The sequence below is a fragment of the Balaenoptera physalus genome (genome assembly GCF_965194825.1).
Source record: "Balaenoptera physalus genome assembly, chromosome: 10".
NCBI classification, from domain to species: domain Eukaryota; kingdom Metazoa; phylum Chordata; class Mammalia; order Artiodactyla; family Balaenopteridae; genus Balaenoptera; species Balaenoptera physalus.
Genome location: NC_138889.1, coordinates 15,945,794 through 15,972,009, shown reverse-complemented (window position 1 = coordinate 15,972,009; position 26,216 = coordinate 15,945,794). Strand labels below are relative to the sequence as shown.

Below are 26,216 nucleotides of genomic sequence, written 5' to 3'. Positions count from 1 at the left end.
CTGATCATGCGAGAGCAAGTTGGTACAAAGCTTTGGAAAACATTTTGGCATTTTTTTGGTTAAAGGTAGACGTTTGTCCATCTGATGACTGTAACTCTACAACTGCTTATATCCCTTGGGGGGAATGAAAATACACAAATGATACAGCTGTACTGATGACATGAAGCTCACAAAAAGAATATCGATCAAAACAAGGAAAACAGAGAGAATATATGAAGTATGATGTCATGCATATATTCTATTAGAAAATAGGCAAAACTAAACTGCATGGGTTATGTGTACATACAGTGTGGTGACAGTATAAAAAAGGAAAGAAAGGAAGTTGGGATACTGGTTACTTCAGGGGGAGAGGTTATAATTGAGAAAGGGCATATGGAGGACCTCTGGTAAGTGGTAATGAGTGTTGGTTATACTAGTTTTTCTTTATTATTATTTGTAAAACTGAACATGTATGGTATATGTACCTTCTTGTATTAATTTATATTTTGCGATGACAGGTAAGAGAAAATACAGCAAGGAAAATCTTGTTTAAAATTTCAGGAAAACTTCGTGACAAAAATCACAGGAGATAATCCAGGGCACTAGCACCCCCATCCTTTGCAGATCTAGCATATCTGTCCTTTCCAGACAGGCTGCGGCCAGGTGAGTGGGGGCAGGACCATGGACAGCTCCCGAAAGCATTGCATCGAGAACTCCATCTGGAAAAGGTCAGACGGAAGAATCTCCAATGATCCAGAGGCAGACACAAACACCTTGGAATCTCCCCCTTCTCCTCTTCTAACTGCAAGCCCACTGCCAGTGGACAGGGGCGGTGTGGGCCCCAGATGTCCCGAGCCCACGCGCAGGGGTGGCTGGGCGAGGTGCTCACCGGCCTCCTCAGTGCTGATGGTGAGCTCCTTGCTCGGCTCGCTGCGGCCAATCTTGTTGAAGGAATACATGCGGATGCTGTACACGGATGCTGGGTGCAAGTCCACGATGTTGGCCTGGTTGATGGTCGGGGAGATGTTGCGTGTGGACTGTTTGAAGTCCCAGGAATCTGGACAGAGGACACCCATTTCTAACCACAGCCAGGCAAACTCCAGGACCCCTCTCCAGCCTCAAGCAGTGGCACATCCCAACGTCAACTTAGATGCCCAGAAGAGGTCTAGTTCACAGAGACTGAAGCAAGAGAGCCTTCACAACATCACAGAGAACCAAAGGGTTCTGTTCCATTAAGCTCAAGTGACCAAGGGATGCCTGAGGATGGGAGCAGCAAAAGCACTGCTTGGAAACTCAGGGAGCTTAACCCTTCTCTGCCCTGGGCCGCCTGGTGAACTCAAACCTCAGATGGGGGTCAGATGAAATGTTTCCTATGGTCCCTTCCAAGATCACCATTTGCTTGCTATTCCTGAGGGTCTGATTGGCCAGTGCCCTTGTTCCTGGTTTCTCAGACCACATCAGAGACCTGTTGTAACTGTGAGACACCCCCCTCAACCCATGATCCCAGTGCAAAGGGGGAAGCCAAGTCTTATACCCCTTTCTCCTCCTATGTGTGCTTCTGTATTGCCTTTCACTGTGCATTTGTGTGGTGGTGGTCTTGACTGTTTCTTGGGCTGTCAGGGGGGACAAACCATGTGCCAGAGTCCCTAGGCAAACCCTACCCTCTCTCTCACCAGCGAGAGAATGGTCTCTGAGTCTTTACAGTCAGAAGCCAACAAAGGGACGGGCATGTTCCCGATTCATCCAGGGGGACCGGCAGCCCATTCCAGGGCTAATGTTTAGCGAAAGTGTAGAATGTGAAAAATACCGGATAAATACCACTCAGGGATACTGTGACAGTAAACACTCGGCATCTCCAGAGGAATCCAGTCATTCATTCAATATATTTGTGCTGTGCACCTACCAGGGGATTCCAGACAGACATGGAAGGGGTTGCAGTCACAGCAATGCCTCAGCTAGGACCTTCCAAACACAGAATTCATAACCAGATTACATTATTGGCACTTTGCTTCGAAAAGAAACAAAAAGGCAAAGCACGCGGAAACTAGCTGATAGTGGTGCTTAAAAATCTTCCCAGGGCACGTCCTGATGTGACTGTTCAGTCTAATTTTCCATGTCTTTTAAATCCACAGTAGAGGATCCTGAAAATTCTCAGTAGAAAAGATTAAATTGTATTCACTACAGTTTAACCCCTAAATCAGGGAGGGAGGCTAGCACATTCTAGAACAAATTTTAGGAAGACTTTTTTTTTAAGCTAATGCCTGGTAAATCAGGAGAATTGGTTCACTCGAAAAGACTATCCCATCCCCCCAGGTTCTGGTTAATTGAGGTCTTGACGTTTTTCAAAACACCACTTTTAGCCACACAGGCTTGGCATCTGTGAAGGGCACAGGCCCAGCTCCCCATCTGCAGTTTTGCATTTAATTCGTTGGTTTCATGAGCCAAAGTCACAAATGGCAGACAGTGGATGCTCAGTAAAACAGTATTTTCTCCTTGTCTTTTAAAACACCCCAACTGCCCAAGAGTCACTACGGCTGGCAGGTTAAGCCAGAATTGCAAATGTGCAGGCTCTTACTGCTGTGGGTACTGCTTTGGTTTGGAAGGAAATGGGCTAGCGATGCGGAGGCAGGTGTTCACTTCTCTCTGCGGCATTCTGGGAGCTGGGGCCGGCTCACACATCATATATGATTTGCCTGTGTTTATAGGAGAGGGTCAGTGAACGTGAGTCAGTGCATTCATTTTTGATGAGTGCGGCAGAGGAAGGAGACCACGTGATGTGTCTGAAAACAGAGGGGCTAAAGAAAAGAGGTGCTAATATTTATCAAGCACCTGTGATGTGCCAGGTGCAGTGATGGACACGATTTACTCCTCACTCCTTCCTATGACATCAGCACCATATCTCCACTGCATAGGTGATGCTCGTGTCATCAAGGCCGATGTCTCACTTGGCCTTTCAGGTGTGTTCAACGCTTAGACCTCCCCCTTCTCGAAACACTCTTCTCTTGGGTTTCCTATTAAAACACTCTCTAGCTTTTCCTATTCTCTTGGGTCACCTCTTCACTTCGCAGGTGCATCTTTTTTACCTTACCATTAATGGTTCGAGTTCCTCAAGGCTCCATCCTAGGCTCTCCTCTCACTCCATACACTTTTCCCACCGGTGGCTTCTATTTCCATCTACACACAGATAAGCTCCCTGAAGGCAGGAACCATGTCTAAAACTTTGTCCATCTTGCCCACTTGGCACACGTTGGGCACTTAAAACCCACTGTTGGTTTTAGATCAGAGCCACTTTGCTGTCCTGGACTTTGGACTTTCAGTCCCTCTGCATTTTGTAGTCACAAGAAATACCCTTTGCCTTTCCCTCCCTTGCCTCCTTCAACTGCCAATCACAGGAAGGTTGGGGAGGGATGCCCCAGAGAGTGGCCTCCTTTTGTTCTGCTTTTGCCAGTCATTTGCAGGTGGATTTGCCCTTGTGTTCCCAAATCATCTTTGATGTTGGCACAAAATGGCTCTCTCCCCACAGCGCCTGCAGGCTAATGCATCAGAGTCAAATCTGGAGGTCTCTAGCTGATTTTCCATACTTGATCACTGCCATCTCTCTGACCTGAATAGCTGAAATCAGGGGCCCTATTTTCTTCTCTTTCCTTTTCAGCTCTCAGAGTACTGAGCTGGCTTTGGTGAATATTGTCTCTTTTAATATTCCCTTTCATATAAGCCTGGCTTACCCAGATTAACATATTTCATTAAGGGCTCTCTCTCCCTTTCTTCATCAAAGGGTTTATGATGCAAAATATTCTTCTTAAAAAATAAGGAAGTGGCTGGGGAGATGTCAGTGCCTTCCACTCTGTGGGCTGCTTGCTGGGAGGGGACCTGGGGCCTTTGGTGTTTCAGGGGACACATTCACTGTAGAAGGGGGAGCACTTTGGACGAAAGCCACATCTGGAGCATTTAGCTGCCTGTGCTTGGGAAACAAATCCATTCTGCATCTCTGATTTCCTCCTTGCATCACAGCTCTGAGCCCACCACGGCAATCTCCGCAGCACTGAGAAAAGGTTCCCTGGGTCACCACGGCCACTCACCACCTCCCGACACCAGACCCTCTCACAGCCCCACTCCAGCTCACACAGAACGCCACGCCACATCGGGCTGGCTCGCCCCACGGTGGCTGATGGCGTGCGCCACGAGGCTGCCTTCTGGGCTTGGAGGGCCATCCTCAAAGAACCCATCCCTACTCCTTGCTTGGAAAACAGGGGCGAAATGTGGTGTCTGCATTTTTAAATCTGCACGGCGCCATCTGATAAATTTGTGTGGACGGTGCTATTTATCATTCAGCATTCATGTATTATTACTCTGCTGCCTGGGGCCAGGAGAAGTCAGCGTGAGCGGGATGGCTTAGAAAGGGCAGACTTGGTAATTTCCCTTGGAAAATTAGCATGATGAGCAACATGGCAGAAAACCTGGCAAAGGCACAGTTGTAACACAGAAGGGGGTCAGGGGCAGATGGTCCAGACCCGGGATGGGTGTGGTCTGGGGCAAGAGGAAGAGGGGAAGGGAGAGTGGGGCACAGGATGGGGACCCGTGGAGGGTTATTCTGTGTCAGGCTCTGTGCTAGGCACATGCACATAAGTCATCACATTCACGTAATCCCTGCAGCCACCTTGGATTATGTGTTGTTGTCTCCACTGACAGGTAGAGATGCCCAAAGACCTTAAGTAGCTTGCTAAAGATCATACAGCCCTGACACTTGGTCAACCCAAGTCTTCTGCCTTGAGAATTGTTCTTGTTCTACTATTCCACCTGCAGGCAGAAGACCTACTTAGACACACACACACACACACACACAAACACACACACACACACACACACACACACACACACACACATGCATGCACACACATGCCCCTCCCTCCTCTGAGTCATCCATCCGTTCCCTAGGATACCTTTTACAGTTCTCACGTAATTCAGTTTGTGGTGTATTACACGTGATTGGATAGTGCTTTGTAATGGTCCTGAAAGTGCCTTCGTGTGTGTGTGTGTGTGTGTATGTATGTGCATGCGAGTGTGTGTACACAGTGTTTATTCTCACTCCAACTGCATTGTAAGCTCCAAGGGCAACACTCTGTCTCCTTGTTCTTTCTCTTTCCCTACCACATGGCTGGTGCATGATTCTGCAAGAAAATTATTGGCACTCAGTACATGTTGCTGACTGACACACACATATTTCAGCCTGCAAGTCCCACAGGACTATAAATTGCCACATGAAGTATTTGAGTTAGAAGGAGGAGAGGAACTTACATTGTTTAAAGGCTGACTATAGCCCCATGCTAGATGCTTTCTCTTTATTCCTCAAAACAATCCCACAAGGTAGGCATTACTCTTTCCCCCTCACAGACAAGGAAGCTGTGCTGTGCTCACAGCCTCTGCCTGACTCCAATATGGTAATTCACTGCAGTTCCCACGGGATTCCTTTTCCTAAGTGCCAGGATAGATGCCCGTCTGAGTGGGGTGGCCTGGAGTAGTCCCACCTAAAGGCAGGAGAAAGGACCAGCCAGCTTCTCTGTGCTCTTGATCCTGTGATTTATTTTGCTTTTTTTTTTTTTTTTTTTTTAACAGGTGCAAAGCCCTTGTGGATGGGAGAGTCTGAGGTTGAGTTTTCATTACCCTCCTCTCCACCTTGCCATCCATCCTGGCTCTGGGGTGGGGTATGGCCATTCCTCATCTTTCAGGAGAGCCAGAGGGGGTTGGGGGAAGATGTGGATGAGCTCTGAAAATAGCATCTTCCCTGCCCACCTCTCCTTCTGCACTGCTCTCCAGATGTGTGATGTTCTCAGCTTCGCCCTGCTGAGCAGTGCCCCAGGAAAGGTTTCCACACATTAGAGGGTGGTCAGTGGAGGGGGCCGGGTGGGCAACGGGGCAGCATGGGGGAGGAGGGCAGGGGGGCAGTCAAAAGGAGCCATAGGGGAGGGGCCCGAGTGACAGCCCAGGCATCCGCTCCCCGCCCTCGACAGGAGCAGAGCCCTGCCAGCCACATCAGCCAGCCAGGGAGATGCTGGCCCATCTTTCTGGCTCCTGGGGAGCTTGTGCCCAGACTCGGGAAGCCCCGAGGTGTGAGATGAACACAGTGGGCTTCCTCTCCTCCTCGTGCCCTCTGCCTCCACTGAGGCCCGGCCACTGCTCATCACCTGTCCCAGGTGCAGGGCTGCGGCAGCGTGCTCACTCAGCTTCTGGATACCTCTCCTTCCTGTTCACACCTGATGACCCTTTTCAAGGTGTCATGCCAAGTTCTCTCTCTGGGACCTCAGACATTGTTAGTAGCTCTCAATGACCTTCCCCAAGGAAGTAAAAGCTCAGCCCAGAGCCCCCCCGCCTCCCCCAACCTGGAGCCCAGAGCACACTTTAGTCTTATTAACCAGGAACTGGGTCTGTGAACCCTCTGCTAGACGTGCCGCGCCCTGGAGCGCACTGCATCTTGCTGGGGCTCGGCCGTTCCCGTCTTCCTGAATCTAGGCCCGTTAGCTTTCCATCTTCTCCCAGCTCAATGGAGCATCTACAGGGACCGGAGAGATGCTTTCCTGACGACCCCTGTGGGCACAGCCCCTCCTCCTCTCTACGGCCCGCCTCCTGCACTGAGAGTGACCTCCCAGGGGCGCTGGCTGTGAGCTGACTTTTCTCCCCAACTGAACTGTGAGCTTCTGAGGGCAGGGCTCCTCCTTGTCAAAACCTGTATCAAGGATGACGAACCCAGTGCCCCGGACAGAGTGGCTTCTCAAGAGGCGAATACAGCTCAGGATTTGCTGTGGACGCTACGCCAGGTGCTGTCACTCTAGGGGAGGGGACAGCCAGCTGGCCAATGACCATGTGCTATGCTAAGGAAGAGAGGAAGGGTCTGGAAAGCTTCTGAGGAAACAAAACCTTGGATCTATGCTAAGGCCTGGAAGATGAGTTGGAGTTGGTGGGAGAAGGGGGCTGGGGCGGCTTGAGTTTTCCAGACTCTTTTCCTGTGTTTTATTTTAAAATTATTTTGAAAAGCTTATATGGGCTTATGGTCTTGAATTCCGAAGGTATGAAAGAACCCAAAAGGTGGAGCATGTTTCTCGTTCTCTCACTCCTACGTTGGGGCCACGCAGGTGCCCGCTCGGGGCAGCGCCCTGCTGCCTGTACCTTCTAGAGACAGTCACACAGATACAAACATGATTGCTCTTTTTTGGCTTGGCCTCTTGTCCAGGCCTCTTGTCCCCTCCTTGCCATTCCTGCCACATGACTATGGGTCCCTTGTTTCCCCAGAGACCTAGGGGTCCATTGTTCACTCTGCTCTACATGGCTTCACAGTGGCGGGCAGCCTCAGGAGCTAGCTAGTCTCCCAAGGGTGGGATCTGGGAGGGCTTCTTGGAGGAGGACACTTAGATCTATGCTTTTCCAGGGACTCCCATCCCCCAGTGACTCATTCTTGGCAAAGACCAGCTCTCTGACTCCCAAGCATCCCCATCATCCCAAACCAGGAGTGCCTAGATGACCCAGTGAAACTGTGATGTCTCTGACCCCACAGATACAGCCCATAGCCCCCTGGCTCAGGGCCTTTAAGTTGCTTTAAATCAGACCACCCTATGGACCTGCCCAGGGACAGTCCTGGGAAAAAGGGGCTAACACCCCCTCCCGATCAACTGAGGGTCCCTCCGTTTGCCCCCAGGGTTCCTAACCTGACCAATGTTCCTCCCTTTGGAAGACACAGGGGCTTGTGTGTCTGCCTCAGATGGGCAGCCCTGACACCCAGGGGCTGTCCCACAGAGGGGCGCCGTCCCGGCACATGGTGCAAGGGGTCACGGCAGGCCCAGCCCTCACCCACCTGATTTGTTCTTGTATTCAATGTCAAAGCCCGTGATAATGCTGTTCCCGTCAAATCGCTGGGTCCAGCGCAGGTTCATGCTCCGGGCCTTCACCTCCCGGATCTCCAGCTCTGGGGGGTCGGGGGGTTCTGGGGGGTGGCAGGGGAAGGGGGCAGAAGTGAGGATGGCAGCAGAGAGCTTGGCCTCCTGCCGACCCCTACAGAGGACCAGGGGTCTGCCCTGGGGGATCCGTGTCACCTGTGATCCACCCAAGGGCCCTGAGCCCTGGAGTTCAGGCAAGGTAGGAGGGGGTGAAGAGTGCCCGGCAGCAGGGCTCAGAGGCAGAGGGGGGCCTGCTCGGTTCCTGCTCTGCTCCCCTCTCTTCCTTAGCCCCTTTCCTCGGAGCTGACAGCCTACTTTCCCCCATGCAGAGCTCCCAACTTTTCCCAGCTTGACTTTCCCTTCCCACGCCTCCTGCAGGGTCTGCGCCCACAAATCCAGGCCCCCCACTTCGGGAGCAGCAGAATGCTTCACAGGGGCCGCAGCCATTGCAAACCTCGCTGTATGCAGTGTGCCTGGAAAGACCCCATCACCCCACTCTGGGCAGGAGGGAGGGTGGATGGAGCTTTTCCTCAGAGCTGTTTCCCGTCAACCTCCACTAGATGTGGGTGGTGTCCCTGCTCTTGAGGGGAGTTGGCAGTGAGCGCCGGGGTCCCAGGGGAAGGGGCTGGGGGCGTGGGGCAGGTGAGGTACCTTGCACCGTGAGTTGGATCAAGCCCCGGTCCTCCCCGTACGAGTTGATGGCATGGCAGCTGAAGAACACAGAGTCCCCACGGTCAGCAGGCTTGAGCTGGGAGGCGGCCAGCAGGGGCAGAGGGCGGCGGCAGGGAGAGAGGGAGGAATGGGGAGAATCTTTTAGAGCTGGTCTGCTGAAGGGGGCCCATCTAGCCAGGGATCAGCAAGGCCACCTTCTTCTGGGAGGGGACCCACCAGGGGCTTGTCAAGGGCTCCTCTTTCCAGAAAGTTCAAAGGATGGAAGTGTGGAAGAGTCCCTGCAGGGAGGCCAGCTGAGGAGTTCCAAAAGAGGGAGGGGCTGAGGGCGTCCAGGATGGAGGGAGGGGCTGAGGGGGGGACCCAGGATAGAGGGAGGGGCTGAGGGGGTCCAGGAGGGAGGGAGAGGGTTGAGGGCATCCTGGGGGGAGGGAAGGAGGGGCTGGGGGTGTCCTGGGAGGGAGGGGCTGGGGATTCCACACATTTAAAGGTGAGCAGTTGTCAGAAAGGGGATAGAGTGAGGTTCTAAGGCCCAGGTTGGTGGATGAAGGAGGGAAAAGGAGAGGTACTTTCTGGGGTGGAGGAGGGGCTCCCAGACTCCCCATTCACCTCCTTTGGATACAGATGCAATAGCTACGGGCGCCCCACTTTCTGAGACTGGGCGTGGGTGCTCACCTTCAGCGTGGACACGACCTCGTCGCCGTTGTCCTTGGTGGCGATGGCATACCGCATGACGCGGTCGGGGTCGATGACCGTGTCCCCCTTCTCCCAGCGGATGATGATGGGCCGCTCTCCCCGCGCCGTGCAGTTGAGCTCCTTGGCGTGGCCCTTGATGGCGATGGTGGTGTTGGGGTGGGAGGTGATCATGGCCGGGACTGGGGAGGGGAGGAGGCGCAGGAGGTCCCAGTGAGGGGGGTGGGGAAGTCAGCCCGGGGAGAGCACGTGCCCAGCACCGAGGCCCCGCCCCCCGCTGCCCCTCCCCACAGAGCACCTCAGCCGCAGGGAGAGGGTCTAGTAACGGTTGGGGGAGGGTACAGAAAACCCCACTGCCTGTCCCTTTCTCCCCAGCCCACCCACGACCGGGGCAGCCTCTCTCTTCACCAGGGGTTCTGATATTCCGTGGACCCCTTTTCAGAATCTTTTAAAATGCATAACATACATAAAATGACAAAGGAAACCCAGATATGCTGAAGTATGGTTATACCAATATGAACATTCAAAAGCAAACATTTGCTACAGTATATCACATAATATATGTTCTGTATTCCTCTTTATGAAATAAGATCTAGTGCTGGATTGTATTAGAACGATTTTGTAATAGTGATGAGCACAAATGATATTTTGAGATATCTGCCAGGGCTGTGATATGAAAATACCTATTGGTCACAGTCACAGGTGCTGCTACTGCTGTGGTTTGTTGCTTACGTTCAAAATGGAAGAAGTACAAAATTTCAGTTAGAAGTTAGTGAAAAAAAAAGATGCCATTTTACCCCAGCCCAACTTCATGGACCCCTTGAATTGGATCCATGCCCCTTTGGCGGGGAGGTCTGTGGGCCCTGGGTTACACGCCTGGTGCCTCTGCTGTGTGTCCGTGGCTCGAGCTCTCTCCACAGCCGTCAGCTGGTTTACCCCCTGCTTCTAGGCAGCAGGGCCCTCCCAGACAGCTGAGAAACTCTCCTGTTCTTCCAAACAAAATGCAACAGAAAACCCTGGCTAGCAGCACCGTAGTTAAGAACCGCCAAGCCCACTAATAGGTTCCCCCATCGCCCGTCCCCCAACCAATGACCTGAGAAAATCGTCATGAAACAACCAAGGCCCTGGCTGGCCATCAGGAGAGCCCACCCACTGCCCTGACAAGAGGTATCTCAATCCTGACCCTCCTCCAGGCCCGAGCACCATGGGCAGCAGGAGGAGGGTGGGGCAGAGGGAAAGATGGTCTCGGGCCAATGACATCCTGTCCCCTTTTTCCCCCATCAATTCAACAAACACACATCCAGCACCTATGCCATTATGCGGCATGGTGCCAGGCTTGGGGAAGACGGGGTCCTTGCCTCCTGGGAGGAGGGGGGAAGGGGAGGGGGAGATAGGCACCTGTGCGAGCAACATGAAAATAAGGAAAATCTGATGAGTTTTTCAAGGAGGTATCAGGAGAAATTAATTTTGGTGGAGGAGTGTCGGGGAAGGCATCACCCAGCCATTCAACGAGCATTGATGGAGCACCTACTAGGTGCCAGACCTTATGCTGGGTTCTGGAACCAACAGTGAGCAGGACAAACCCAATGTCAGGGAGCTTCGCTGCAGTGGTGAGAACAGACAACACAATAGCAGTTCCAGGAAAGATTGCTAAGCACTGTGCTAGGAGAAGTGCTCACCATGTGACGTGGCAGGATACACATGGGGGGAAGGGTACCCTAAGCGGTGGAAACTGCTGGAGCAAAGGCTCAGAGGCAGCGATGTGCAGGGCAGATCCCAGAGAGATAAGAGATCTGATGCAGCTGGAGGACTGCCCTTGTCCTCGCCATTTCCTCACCACTTTCCTGGGAAACCTTGCCTCTTAGAGTACAGGTCCCCAGGGCTCTCGTCTCCAGAGGAGTGCCCATGAGCCACGCTGGAGTACACACATTAGGGGGCACTGTGGTTGACTGCAAGAATCAGACAGCATTTCCCACCCCCGCATTGCAGGAAGGACCCCTGCTCACACTGAGCTCTGCAGAGTAGAGAGCCAGCTCAACAGAACCCCCTCACTGGCCTGTTTGGGCCATGGGACAAGAGGATGGTCTGTCTTCTCTCTCTTTACACCCCCCCCCCACCCCGGAGGCTCCCCTCTGGGGCACCGCATCCCTGCCCCACTTCTGTGGATGCCCCTTTCTTTCCCTCCTAGCATCCTCAGGATTTTTCTACCCTCCAGTTTTGTTTTGTTTTGTTTTTGGCTGCCTGCTTGGCTTGCGGGATCTTAGTTCCCTGACCAGGGATTGAACCTGGGCCCCCTGCAGTGAGAGCTCAGAGTCCTAACCACTGGACCGCCAGGGAATTCCCTCCCCTCCAGTTTTAAACACCTACTCAGACAACATTCTTCCCAGCAAACTCTCCAGGGTCCTCTGACTTCTAAGGACAAATAAGCCTTTGGAGAAAGGAAGGGAGGCATGGAGCTGTAATAGTGTGACCTGAGACGCCAGGCAGTGGGCGAGGGGACATCTGGAACAGGTTTGGGGGATGAAGGGTGGTTTCTGGCATTCCCCGAAGTCACCATGCAGCCAGCTACCTCCTCTGCCTTCTGTCATGTGGGACTGGATCCTGAGGGCAGCTCTGGCTCCTGGCCCCTGCACCAGCATCTCAGCACAATCCCCAGCCCCGGCTCATCATATAATGAAGCAGATAAATTTTACAATGCACGGCATCACACCAATATACAATAAAACGCGGAACACAAATAACGAGGTGCAAGTTATAATGAAGAAAAAGCCTGCAGTCAGAGACACGCGAGTATGAATTATTGACTAAGGTTTTACACTCTCAAGGATGTGCGGAGGAATATTTTTCTATCAAAGATTTGCATAATTCACTCGCATAAACCTGGGTGGAATACAGAGTAAGATTTTACATCAACAAGTCGGGCCTTGCATTGCAGAAGCCTGCATTTTTCCTGGAGGATTGAAATGCCGGGATGTGGCGGGAGGGGCGCATGAACTGTTTCTGCTCCCCACGAAGTGAATGGTCAGAGACTGGGGCCTGGCACCCTTGCCTGGCCTGAGCCCTTAGGCCTTCCTGGGGAAGAGGAGGTCTAGCTCTCAAGAGGCTGCCGCTGAGGCCACAGACGAGCCGGGGGCGTTCATGCTGGGGGGGGGGGGGGTTGGTGCGTGCGCGTGCACGCGCGTGTGAAGGGGGATGGGGGCAGGGTCAAGCCTCAGCGTAGGTCACAGGCCCGGAGAAGGAAGGGGAAATGATGAGTCTTTCTTTGGTAGGAGGACCTCAAGGCTCTGCACCAGAGTGAGAAACTGGCGGCTCATCCCTGTTTTGCTCTCCAGGTAGGGCTGTACTAGCCTGTCCAGGGCCTGTGTGTGAATTATAAAGGCACCCCTCTGGCTGGAGGCAACATGGCGCTGGGAGCCACAGCTTGGCCAGTGGAGCAGGAACTGGGTTCCCGACTTGACTTGCCCCTTAGGCTATGTAACTTTGAGCAGTGCACAACCTGTGCATTCATACATGCCAGTCCCACCTCACAGGGTCTTCCCAATCAGGTTTGTTCAAAGAGACAGACACAGGGGCAACCAGAGACAACAGGGCCTCAAGAGCCCACTTGGTCCTTCAGCCCTGAGTATTAACCACACCTGGGGCCGGGGGGGTGGGCTCCCTTCACCATTGTTATGGCAAACAGCATGCAGCAGAACCCGATGTTCTCCTCACAGCCCTGCAGCTCAGGGCAGGTTCAGGTGAGCTCATCTGTGAAGAAGAAGAGACTGCTTCTGTGGACCCCACCCAGCTTGAAGAGCTTGGGGGCCAGACGGACGTGTTTCTACCCAGCTATGTGGTCTTTAATACCGGCTACTTGACTTCGAGCCTCAGGCTCATTACGGGTACTATTCCCACCCCAGGCGTCTCATGCTCCTCTCCTGTTCCAAGAAAAGCATCAGATAAATGCACGCACACCTTAAGATGTTACTCGCCATCTATTTTACAGAATCACAGAGTCCTAGAGTTGCAGAGCCCACATAACGTTCAGTATAGTAGCTACTAGCCACACGCGGCTATAGGCCACTAGAAACGTGGCCAGTCCAAACTGAGATGTCCTGTGACTGTAAAGTACACACTGGATTTCAAAAACACAGGAAGAAAAAGAAAGAATGTAAAATAGCTCCTTAATAATGTTACATTGATTACATGTTAATATTTTAGATATATTGGGTTACATAAAATATACTATCACAGTGAACCACACCTGTTTCTTTTTACTTTTTTGAACATGTGACAACTAGAAGATTTTAAATTACATAGGCGGCTTGCATTTTGTTTCTATGGAAGGGCACAGGTATAGATCATCTGCCCAGACCCTTCATTTTACAAATGAAGAAACTGAGGCCACGCAGGGAAGTGGTTTGCCCCGGTCATACTAATAAACAGCAACACTTCTTAAAAGTGGACAGATGGGAGAGGCGATACGTAACGTATGAAGCTCTAACACTAATGGTGGAAGGTGAACTGATGCCAGGAGAACTAGCGCCCAGGTCTTCAGAACATAGAACGACAAGCTCCAAATTACTCGTGAAACATCATGTCTTGTTCTGGGCTCTCTACTTGATGGAGGACGTTGACAAGCTGGAGTGCGACCAGGAAGATGGACAGACTTCAAGCCATGCCATTTGAGGAGTGGCTGGAAAATGGGAGCGTGTAACTTACAGGGAGTGGGTGGGACGTGGCTCAACAGCTCTTCAAAAGGGGGAAGGCAGACCTCCTGTTTGGCCTAAGAAGGAATTTTCCAGTAGTTTTGGCTGTTTAGGGAAAGGGCTGCAGTGGAGGCAGGGAGCTCCCCATACTAGACCACCTGGGCAGTGTGGAGAAGATTCCAGGGCAGCGCAGAGAAGATTCCATGTCTTTGGGCCCCTGCGGGTGTCCGGGTCTCAGGAGAGAGGAAAGATGGTCTGGGAATCCGGCTCATTGTTATGGGAGGATTCTGTGAGCGTACTCTTCGTGCGTACAGGGGTCTTCAGCCCCTCATCCTGGGCCAGAAGCAGAGGACCTGCTTCCTCTTTTCGTCCTGCCCTACGCAGTCTGCCTGTCAATGCCAGAACAGCGGACTGTGTCACTGTGCCCCTCCCCCAGACCCTGTCCAGGCCTCCAAGGGCCTGGGTGCCCTCCTGAGCCCACAGACCAGGGGCCTCCGCCCTCCTGGCTGCTGTACTTAACAAGGCAGCCCCCTAAAAGAGAGGAGCCCAGGGCAGCAGGTGCCCGCCCTATCTGCTCTCCTCTTCCCTCCATCTCTCTCTTGCTTCTTGCTCTGGACCACAAAGTCGCTCTGCTCCCCTGAATCACAGTGGTAAACATAGCTGAATCCTCACTGCACCGAGACCTGGCTGTGCTCCAGAGCACTTCCTGGGTTGAAGGCAGACCCCAGGAATTCCCTAGAGAGATGTTCGTGTGCGGTCACCTGCAGGAGCACCGATGCACGCGCGTGCACACACATACAGAGGCAATGTCAAAAACACCCCCAATGGACAGTCACAAACACAGTCACCCTCACAGCCTACACTCTGACACCCTTACCGTAAACTCACACGTGGTGTCATACACACGTAGCCTAATGCAACTGTCAATTGCATGTCAATATCCTGATGTGATTGTCTAACACATATCTACTCACAGCCCTGCGTCACATAAGTGCACCCTCCCTCTACACACACACATACACACACACAGACACACACACACACACTTTTATGGTTACCTTTTACTGGGAACTTCCCATGTACCATGTGCTGGCAGTGTTCTAGTACTTTACATGAATTAAGTCATGTGGGTAGGTACTGTTATTATTCCCCAGCTCCAAAGCCTGGGTCCCGATGTATTTCTTGACCAAGCACCATGGCCTTCCTGTGCCCACAATGCCCCTGATGGAGCAGGCAGTCTGCTGGATGCCTTGGCCTCTTGGTTCACTGCTTACTGGCCTTCCCCAAAAACAACCATGAGAAGTAAGTCTTACTATCCCCACTTTTCACATGTGGAAACTGAAGCTTCCAGAAGGCAGTTTTTCCCTCTTTAAGCCTGTCCTACTGTAGGGGCTGGCCACCTCTGGCTGTCTGTCTGTCTGCCACGCATGCACAAAGAATCTGGCTTTGGGAAATGGAATTTGGTTGTCAGCAAAACGCTGTGGCTTCTCTATGGTGGGCAGCCTCGGCAGGCCTCCCCTAGGGCAGGTGCCAGGGACTGCAGCTTTAGAGGCAGGGGCAGGAGAGCCAGGGAAGGGGCGGGGGCTGTATGCACAGGGCTGAGTTCTGCGTGACAAGTGCTAACAGCAGCCGCAAAGGCAACACGGCGCTCCAGTAGGACACAGGAGGCTTTAATGAGATACAACTTCTCTGCTTTCCTGCAGTGTAATTCAATTAGCAGCCAGGGAAACCTAATTTCTTTTTACAAAGAGGGGTGCAGTAAGAGATTCTCTGGGGACTTGGGAACAGGGAGGGGCTGGGCTTAAGGGCATCAAGGAGACCCAAGTGGGTGAGCTGCCCCTTAATACATAGCTCCTTCCAACACAGCTCCTTTAGGTGGGGAGGGTGGGCTCTTCCCTGGGGTCCTGTGGAAGGTCCTGGGGTGAGCTGGGCCAGTCTTTTTTTTTTTTTATTACCAGACACACATACAAACACACACACAGAGGGAGGCAGCCACAGAGGGAGGAAGGAGCTGGCCTCTCTTCTACATGAGTTCAGGTGACTGCAGTCTCAGGATACATGACGGCTCCTGGTTCCTGCTCGTGCCCACCCTGGAAGGGTCTGGATCAGCAACTTCATCTCGGCCCACTTTTGACCCCATGGTACTGGTAAATATAGGACTCCCAACAAAGTCCACTCTGACGCATGGCCACATATGCCAGATTTGCCAAAATAGGTCTTGCAAAGCCAGGTGGCACCTGCTGAGCTGCTTGAATCCTCCCACGTCCTTTATGCTCTAACTTCCTCAACTTCTTCCCATTTACACCAAAGTCACTTTTTTTCTCTGTGGGCCAGTCTTATTCAAAGCTTTACAACCCCGGTACTTGGTATAGCGCCGGCACTGCACATGGCCAAACTGGGGCAAATTCTGGTCGAACCCTAAGGGGCTTCCTGATGACTCCCAGAGCCCTTCCCTGACACCCCATATCACTGCAGATACCTCTGGGCATACCTCTGCCTCCTCTGCCTCCAGAGATACCTCTGCCTCCTCTGGGCATCGAGTGTCCCTGGCATGGCACGTGTCACACTGCAGTGTCCTTGGCTCTGACTGTGAGACTCCAGGGCAGAAGCATCCGTGTTCAGGACTTAGCATGATTTTGTGGAAAGAAGGCAGGCTCTCCCAGTGCCCTGGGGCAGCCTGCCCTGGTCCACAGACTCACTCCAGGGCAGGGAGGATCCTCGCTGGGCCTCTGGCTTGCAGGCCACGGCCTTATAGCCCTGCAGAATTCCCAGATTTCCTCCTCCTGGATCCAATGGGGCTTTATAGGCTGGAGCCACAGAGAGGAGAAAGGCACCAGCCTCCACAGTGGATTCACCCCTGCCCCTCGCTCCAGGGCCCTCCTGGGGCAGCAAGCCGAGGGGAGAGGAAATCAATTTCAGAAACAAGACAGTTGTCAGAATCCGATGTAACCGGTTCCCGTCTGTGAAATTACTCGCAGGCCGGCTCCTGTCACCCCCAGGTCCTGCCTGGACCAGCTGCTATTTACATTTTAATTTGATGTGAGAGGCTGATAGATTTTTAAAACACCACAAGACAGCTCTGCTTCCTCACTACCCCCCCGCCCCCCCGCCCCCCGAGCATCCACAGACTTTCTGACCAACCCCCAGGATTGGGGATGGAGTTCTAGGGCCCCTAGACCCTGCCATGGAGATTATAAACTCTGCACCTACTCGGCCCCTCCTTTACCGCTCCAGCTTCCCTCTTCTCTGGGATCCCACCCATAAGCTGGGGTGGGCTGATCTTTGCAGTTTACAGAACACCAGAACATCCTTTATCAGGAGCTTCATTCCTGTTAAGGAGGTAGCCTGGGGGCTTTTAGCCCCCAGAGTATCAGTGAGGAAATGGAGGCTCAGAGAGGCTAAGTGTTTTGTCTAAAGTCACACAGCTGGTGAGCGGCAAGAAGCGGCAGCCCCAAGTCCCCTGACAATTCACCAGCGCCCTTTCCTCTGCTTTCATCCAGCCTTCTCCTTCTGCCTGGTGGACTGTTCTCCCACCTTGGGCTTTGTCCCAGAAGTAGGAAGCTGGGTGGGAATGACACGATGTGGAGGAATCCTGGGGGCAGTGCAGGAGGCTGAGAACTGGAGGGCTGGGCCGGTGGGGCAGGAGGCCAGTCCAGGGCCAGCTGGGGCTGGGGGCAGGAGTTAGGGGGGCGGTGAGTCGGGCCTTCTCTGTCTCTGTCCCCCTCCCTCTCTTTCGCCCGATGATTGGAGCTCAGCTGGTGTTTCTGTCAGTCCCCGAGTCACCAGGGAGGGAAGATTCAGTTACGAATACCCAAAGGAGGAGAGCAGTGTGTGCAGGAAGGAGGATGTGGAAGAAGAAGGACATGAATGCCACCAGCTGTTGGGAGAGGCCTGATAAAATGGGAAAGAGGTGTGGAATGTTGCATTCCAAAAGGAAGCCTGGGGTACTTCTTAACCCCATTCGTGGGCACCGGTGTATGATAATCCTAGAAGTTCACATTATTGCCGGCTTACTATTTGTAGGCACTATTCTGTATTCCTTTACGTGCCGTAACTCATTTAATCCTCAGAACGACCCTGTTTTTACTCCCACTTTACAGATGGGGAAACTGAGGCTTAGAGAAGTAAATTGCCCAAGGTCACACAGCTAGTAGGCAGCAGAGCCAGGATTCAGGGCATCTGTGGTTTTAGCCATGATGTGACACTGGTCAGAGAAGGGCAGGAGGCAGGGGAGCAGAATGGGGGTGCAAAGAGTCCAGCTTCTCTGAAGAGAAATACAGCCAAACTGGGGGTGAAGCAGATTGGTCTGGGAACCCGGACAACAAGGTGTTAGGCTGTTCTGCTCTTCTAGGTGGGTGGCCTGGGGGGAGGGGGTTGAGGAGCTTTTCACAGGGTCTGAGGGAAGAACCCTAGTGCTAGATGACCCTCCTCTTCCATCCCCATTCAAGTGGATATCCCTCTGGTCCTTTCTCTGCCTCAGGCAGGACAACCTCAAGGCCGATAAGGTTGGAAGAAGGGCAGCAAAGTCATGATGTTCTTCACCAACCTTAAGGACGGGACTTGACTGTCTCAGGAAGTCCTTCTGAGAGTCTAACTGAAATCTCTCCAAGAGTCTCGTAGAGTTTTTTGCTAAAAAGGATGCTTTCTCTGGCACGCTAAAATGCTTTTCTGGATGTCCTCCTCCTTGCCTTTGGGAGAGGCTTTTCCAGGGGACAGCGCGTGCCCTGAAGGCTCTAGAGAGCTCTGCACACCACCTTGCCATGGGAGAAGGGAACCTCCCAGCTCAGAGGCTCTCATCTCCTTTTGTTTCCAAAAGGATTCCAGGCACCCATCTGAGGTGAATGGGCCCCTCCTTCCCCCCAACTCAGCCCACTCCCCTCCCTCCCTCCAAAGACTTGTGTCTCTGCTCCTTGTTAACAAGATCCTGACAAGAACCGCAGCCCTGTTTGGCAGTGTGAGATAAGCTGCCACAAAGGGGCATTGTTGGCATGTGGGGTGGTCGCCTGGGGAGGGGCGGGGTGGGTGGGAGAAGCTCTTTGCGTTCAGCCCTGGCAGCCGCTCCAGGCTTCCCCTGGGGAAGGGCTGGTGTTGGGGGTGCCTTCTGGTGCCTGCTTTGTTTTTTCCTTCTTAAAGAGCCAGGGCCTAGCGTTGTTAATTTGATTGCACCCACTTCGGCTTCTTGTCTCCCCTGATTAGCCAAGCTCCACCTGAAGCATGAGATTAATTCAAATTGCATGGAAGAAATCAGCCTCGGCTCTGAGAGCTGGTGGGGAGGTGCCAGGGGACCCTAGCTGTCCAATGCCTGTGCACGTGGGGAGCAGAACCAACAAACAGTATATGTGTGAAGGGGGCGGGACGCGGGTCATCGACAACTATGGGGCCTTTGAGACTTGGACTGCAGCCCTGTTTCTGCTGCACGGTGGGCCCAGCTGAGACCCTCAAACTCACCAGGTCTTGCTTTCTCCAGCCATAAAATGGATCAGTCAGTCCCTCTCTTGACCGCTTGCCAAGGAGCATAAGCACAGGGTCGGGGCCCGGGAGGTGGGGGTAGTATTCTCACATGAGGGTGGGACTTGGTCCTCCACGGCCTCTGGTCTTCTACTCTGCCCAGAATCTCAGAAAAGTGATAGTGATAATGAAAACAGCTAGTGTGTATTGAATGCTCATTATGTGCCAGGCACCCTGGTTAATGCTTTACATGAATTATTTCATTAAATCCACCCCCCAACCCTAGGAGGTGGGTTGTATTTTTATTCCCATCTTAGAGATGAGAAAACACTCAACACTGAAATGACGCTGAATATCAGAATCCTTTCAGAGACAAAAGGAGACACCACCATCTTTCTTTAATTACTTGGAAGGTAGAATTTAGGGGTCATTGCTGTGAATACCCTAGAGCTGGGGTCACCAAACTTTTTCTGAAAAGGACCCACAGTACGTATCTTAAGCTTCACAGGCCATAGGTCTCTGTTTCAACGACTCAACTCAGTTGCTGTAGCTCGAAAGCAGCCATGGACAATAGGATATGAAGAATGGGCGTGGCTGGGCTCCAGCAAAGCAGGCGGCTGGCCGGATATGGCCCTTGGTCAGTTTGCTGACCACTGCTCTAGGGTTAGTGCACAGGAGAAGCTGGGCTTGTCGACTCTCAACGAAGAAGGAGTTTCTGTTAGGAGGCTGGTTGCATTCAGACAAGGGCAGTTGTAGGATATTGGAAAGGAGAGCACTTCAGCTTCCAGAGTTCTGGAAAGCATGCAGTTATGGATAATAAATCACTGGGCCTGGGGATTGTTGTGGTTTGAATTGTGTGCCCCAAAAAGATATGTCCAGTCCTAGATCCTGGTACTAAGGTAGGAGATAGATGGGCCCCAGGCTGAACAGTTTCTCCCCTGTGGACAGAAACTCCATAATAGCAGAAACTCCATAAAAGCAGGATGATGGAGGAGGCTGGGCCCTGCCCAGATGGACGGTAAGAGACCACGTATTCCTCATTCTTGAAATCAAGGGGACCTCCCCGACTACACATGCGCAGAAAGGCTCCGTGGAGGTCAAAAAGGGAGGGGGTGCCACCTCGTAGTAAGTGATGCCAGCTACCCATAGGCCTCTTCACTAGAATCCATCTTGGCTAAGAGATGCGCACGCACACAGGGGAGGACCCTGAGATAAACCAGATACGGACTCAGAACCAGGCAAAGCAAGATGACTGGTCAAAGGAAACCCAGAAGAAATGCCACATAAAAGTGATTTAAACTGCCACGAGTGAGCGACTCTCTCTCTCTAGGCCCGCCCATGTGTCTATCCACACGTACTCTTTTTCCTCCTCATAAACACTTTACTTGCTTCACTACTTTCCGTCTCTGTGTGGAAATTCATTTCTTCATAGCTGACGGGCCAGGGCCTTGTCGCTGGCCACTGGTCCCTGGTGGTCTGGTGGCCAGGATTCAGCGCTCTCACTGCCGCTGCCCGACCTCAATCTCTGGCTGGGAATCGAAATCCTGCCTCAAGTTGCTGCAGGCCGAGGCCACATGAGATCAGGACCTGTGAATGTGACCTTATTTGGAAATAGGATCTTTGCAGATATAATTAAGACGTCTTACTGGGGTAGGATGGACCCTTAGTCCAATATGACTGGTGTCCTTATAAGAAGGGGAAGGGAGACACACACAGAGGGAAGATGGTGTGAAGACACCCGGGGAGACAGAGGCAGAGGGTGGAGGGATGAATCTACAATCCAAGGGATGCCCAGGATTGCTGGCAGCCCCTGGAAGAGGCAAGAAAACACGTTCCCTGAGAGCCTGCGGAGAGAGCACAGCCCTGCCGGCACCTTGATTTGGGATTTCTAGCCTCCCAGAACTGTGAGAGAATACAGTTCTGTTCTTTAAGCCACTCAGTTTGTGGTACTTTGTTACAGGGGCCCTAGGGAACGAATACAAGGTTCCAGTGTGTGACAGAAATTCCCTGTGCAGAGTTTCCAGGAGGACAGCCACAGCCTGTCCCCATGGAGCTGGAGGGGGCTTCCTGAGGTGGGAGGTTGTGGGCTTCGCCCTCTGTGCTCTGTGGGGAGCCCACCCCCGTTACACCCCCAGCGCCACGGACAGGCTGGCAGCAGGCGAGCAGCGGCGGGAGCGTGCCCGGGCCACAGTGCCCTTCCCCGCAGCTTCCACCCCAGCACCTGGCCCTGGGATGCACACCCGCTGCCCATGAGCAGTGCAAGCAGGAGAAAATTTTCTCCGAATCTCGACTTTGCCAGGTCTCAAGTCTCCGTAGACCTGAGAGGCCCACGTGGGAGCCTGATGGTGTCCTGAGGACCGGGCGGGGATGGGGTCAGGGCTTGGGCTGCCGGGGAGAGCCCACCCGTGTCACCCTTCCCGGCCCAGGATAGGACAGCTGTTAGTCACACAATGACTCGTGAGTCACCTGGCGAGGTGGGAGCTGTAGGGGTCATTGGGTCCAGCACACTTCTCTGGGTAGAAATCCTGGCAGAAGGGCAGCCAGGGTTCGGCTGCATCAGGGCACCCCCAGCACGAAGCAAACATGTCATCTCTCCACTCCCATTTTTTTTTTTTAATAATTTGAAAAATATTTATTTATTTATTTATTTGGTTGCCCTGGGTCTTAGTTGCGGCTCACCGGCTCCTTAGTTGTGGCGTGCGAACTCTTAGTTGCGGCATGCGTGGGGGATCTAGTTCCTGGACGAGGGATCGAACCCGGGACCCCTGCATTGGGAGCGCAGAGTCTTAACCACTGCACCACCAGGGAAGTCCCGCCACCTCCTTCATTTTTATTGGTGGCACCGTCATACTTATCCCTTAGCCTGGAGCCCTTGACTCTCCCCCATCCTTTTGCCCAGTCCATCATCCGGGCTGGCACCTGTTCCTTCTCAGCGACTCTTAGGCTCCCCCTTTCTCTCCATTCCCTGCTCAAGACCCGAGGAACACATCCAGACTTCGGCGCCACTATACATCCCCTCATCCCCAGCCCTCCTATCAGACGTCCTCCCCACCTCCTCCCACGTCTTCCACCTGCCCGCCCTCCTTTCTTCCCTTTATCGATCCAAACCCTACCTATTCCTAAGGTTCCACCCGAGTCCTGCTCCCCTAGAAAGCTCTGTCTGACCATGTCTGTCCACACTGGGTTTTTCCTTCTCAAATCCAACACTGCACGTGTAACCCCAGACCTTTTTATTTTTTTTTTAAATTTTCCAGTCTGGATGCTTTGTATTTATTAAAGTGAATTTAGCAAGATTTAAGTGTACAAAATCAATGCACATAAAAAAAATTTTTTTTCCTATTAGTATAAACAATCAGAAAATGGATCGGACTTTGCCTTGCTTCCTGAAGGTTAGTGCCAGCTTCCTAACTAGTTTGTAAGCACCCTGAGGGCCGGGATGGTGACTTATCATTATTATTTTTTTGGTGACTTATTCTTGCTGTTCTCTGTTTCTCAGACCTTGAGGCCACGTTGGACACATAGGGGCTTCTCAGGAAGTACATGTTTATGTCCTGACCGATCCAATAATTTATTCCGCCCCTGCCATTCAGAGGGGCTTTGATCACAAACGGCGGAGCAGTTCTGGGCTCCCCACTTACGGCAGGGTCTGGAGGCACTAATGTAGCTCTTGGCCTGTCTGCATTTTCTTATCTAGTAAACTGAGGCACCCAGTGATAGCCCTGACTCCCTTGTGCCTCGAAATTACTGGCACATTTTCCTTGGTTGGCAAGTACAATGAGTGTAATTTTGTTATTACAAATTTTGTTATTAACATCCAGACCCGCTGGAGCTGAATGCAGGGAAAGCCTTGGATGATCCCTTAGAGCCCAGATCCATCTGGAAGGTCTGCCATGCTCATGGTCATGGGGACTGACTGCAGGGGTGACGGTGGAGTGGTGGTGATGTGCTTTGTGCCACCACTGCCCAAAGCCTCTAAGAAGGACGTAAGGGCCCAGATGAGGGCGTGGGACAGGAGCTTTCAAACTGGGAATGGAGGTTGCACAGGCAGGTTCATTCCTGTCCCTTCACTAAAATCTCTCCTGCTCTCAGGGGACCTGGCTTGCTGTGATGATGAAAGGGGGTGGGACTGGGCTGGGGGGTTGTTTCACATGGAGACGGGTTTTTTCCTACCTTAAAACCTTTGTACAAAGGTCCCTTTGGGGGCTGGGTTGGGACGTGACATAACTTGCTCCAATGATACTGTTGGCCTTTGGCGGTCAGTACGATCTCCCATGTTTCTCTGATTTAGACTTGCTTTTTAAAATCAACCCCTAAAACACTAAAGGCCCCAGCTTCTGAAAGATAGGTTCTGGAACTGTGATCACACTCCCTGCCAGGTCTGCACTGGCGCAGCAAATGTCACCCACTCGTTGAGCTCTGTTAATGCCTTGGGGGCTGAGGGAGAGGGAGAGAAGAATCGTGACTTCTCTGAGCACAGGAGCAGACTGAGTCCCAGGGAGAGGGAGTGACTGACCCCAGTTCACCTGGAAGCAGTGGGGGACGTGGGGGACAAGAGATCAGGACTCTCATCTCCCTGGTCAAGGCCTTCCTGTTCCCTAAGCCTTCTACTCATTTTGGCCTCCCTGGGTCCTACATAGGGCGGGGGAGCCCAAGCTGGCCCATGGCTTGACCTCCTGGCCAGGGCTCAGTGGGGGCTGCAGGAGGGAGCCTGGCCTGGTGACAGGATGCATCCAGCCTGGTCTAGAAAGGGAGCTGTGGGCTCTGGGTGGCCATGTCCTTTGGTTGGAGACTCCTTGCCCTGTGGGAAGGGTGGGCGCTAAGGAGGGCAGAAGAGGCCCTCTAGAGCAGGATCCCCAGTCACCAGGCCTAAGGGAGGTGCTGCTTCTGCCTGAAAAGGAGGAGATTCCTTTGGGCAAATTTGAAATTAGGACCACCTCAGGTCATCAGATACACAGTTATGTTTCCAAGGTTTTGCATCCTGACCTCTGCACCAGTGGTCAACCACTGGTGGGTGAACTGGTCTACCCAGGCCCAGGGCTTCCTTCCACCAGAGTGGACCCCCCCACCCCCCGCTTCCCCACTCTCCCAATCCCCACTTGGCTCCTCCTCTCCTCCCTCCTGAATTCTGTGACTCTGCAGCTGCCTGTGTGCTCTGGAGGGCTCTTGGATATGGCTTTAATTGGTCTGACATTTTTGCTAAACAAACAAATCAAAACTCAGACCAAACAAAGAGCCCTTATGGGTTTAATTGGCCAAGGGCTTTGCCTTGGCCCCATCACTGGAGTTTTCACAGAGTGGAGGAGAGTCTGGGGGATGCAAAAGGACCTATCTAATCAGGTAACCTGCAGCACAAAGGGGCTGCTGAGTCCTGTGCAGTAGTGGCATCAAAACACAGCCAGCAAGATAGCCTCATCCACCAGAGGGCAGACAGCAGAAGCAAGAAGAACTACAGTTCTACAGCCTGTGGAAGGAAAACCACATTCACAGAAAGATAGACAAAATGAAAAGGCAGAGGGCTTTGTACCAGATGAAAGAACAAGACAAAACCCCAGAAAAACAACTAAATGAAGTGGAGATAGGCAACCTTTCAGAAAAAGAATTCAGAATAATGATAGTGAAGATGATCCAGGACCTCGGAAAAAGAATGGAGGCAAAGATCGAGAAGATGCAAGAAATGTTTAACAAAGACCTAGAAGAATTAAAGAACAAACACCTAGAAGAATTAAAGAACAAACAAACAGAGATGAATAATACAATAACTGAAACGGAAAATACACTAGAAGGAATCAATAGCAGAATAACTGAGGTAGAAGAACGGATAAGTGACCTGGAAGACAGAACGGTGGAATTCATTGCCACAGAACAGAATAAAGAAAAAAGAATGAAAAGAAATGAAGACAGCTTAAGAGACCTCTGGGACAACATTAAATGAAACAACATTCGCATTATAGTGGTCCCAGAAGGAGAAGAGAGAGAGAAAGGACCAGAGAAAATATTTGAAGAGATTATGGTCGAAAACTTCTCTAACATGGGAAAGGAAATAGCCACCCAAGTCCAGGAAGCACAGAGAGTCCCAGGCAGGATAAATCCAAGGAGAAACATGCCAAGACACATAGTAATCAAACTGACAAAAATTAAAGACATAGAAAAATTATTGAAAGCAACAAGGGAAAAACGACAAATAACATACAAGGGAACTCCCGTAAGGTTAATAGCTGATTTCTCAGCAGAAACTCTACAAGCCAGAAGGAAGTGACACGATATATTTAAAGCGACGAAAGGGAAGAAGCTACAACCAAGATTACTCTACCCGGCAAGGATCTCATTCAGATTTGATGGAGAAATCAAAAGCATTATAGACAAGCAAAAGCTAAGAGAATTCAGCACCATCAAACCAGCTCTACAACAACTGGTAAAGGAACTTCTCTAAGTGGGAAACACAAGAGAAGAAAAGGATCTATAAAAACAAACCCATAACAATTAAGAAAATGGTAATAGGAACATAAATATAGATAATTACCTTAAACGTGAATGGATTAAATGCTCCAACCAAAAGACACAGGCTTGCTGAATGGATACAAAAACAAGATCCATATATATGCTGTCTACAAGAGACCCACTTCAGACCTAGGGACATATACAGACTGAAAGTGAGGGGATGGAAAAAGATATTCCATGCAAATGGAAATCAAAAGAAAGCTGGAGTAGCAATACTCATATCAGATAAAATAGACTTTAAAATAAAGAATGTTACACGAGACAAGGAAGGACACTACATGATCAAGGGATCAATCCAAGAAGAAGATATAACAAT

The 26,216-nt window shown here is 51.9% G+C and overlaps 1 protein-coding gene across 1 annotated transcript in view; it reads right to left on the bottom strand.

Moving 5' to 3' along the window:
* DSCAML1 (DS cell adhesion molecule like 1) overlaps positions 1-26,216 on the bottom strand; it is a 346,512-nt gene that overhangs the window by 40,777 nt on the left and 279,519 nt on the right. The window contains exons 12-15 of the mRNA XM_082410986.1: positions 9,249-9,448; positions 8,556-8,652; positions 7,823-7,951; positions 869-1,036 (exon numbers count right to left, since the gene is read on the bottom strand). Coding sequence (XP_082267112.1) covers positions 869-1,036; positions 7,823-7,951; positions 8,556-8,652; positions 9,249-9,448 — 594 coding nt within the window. The remainder of the gene's footprint in view (positions 1-868; positions 1,037-7,822; positions 7,952-8,555; positions 8,653-9,248; positions 9,449-26,216) is intronic.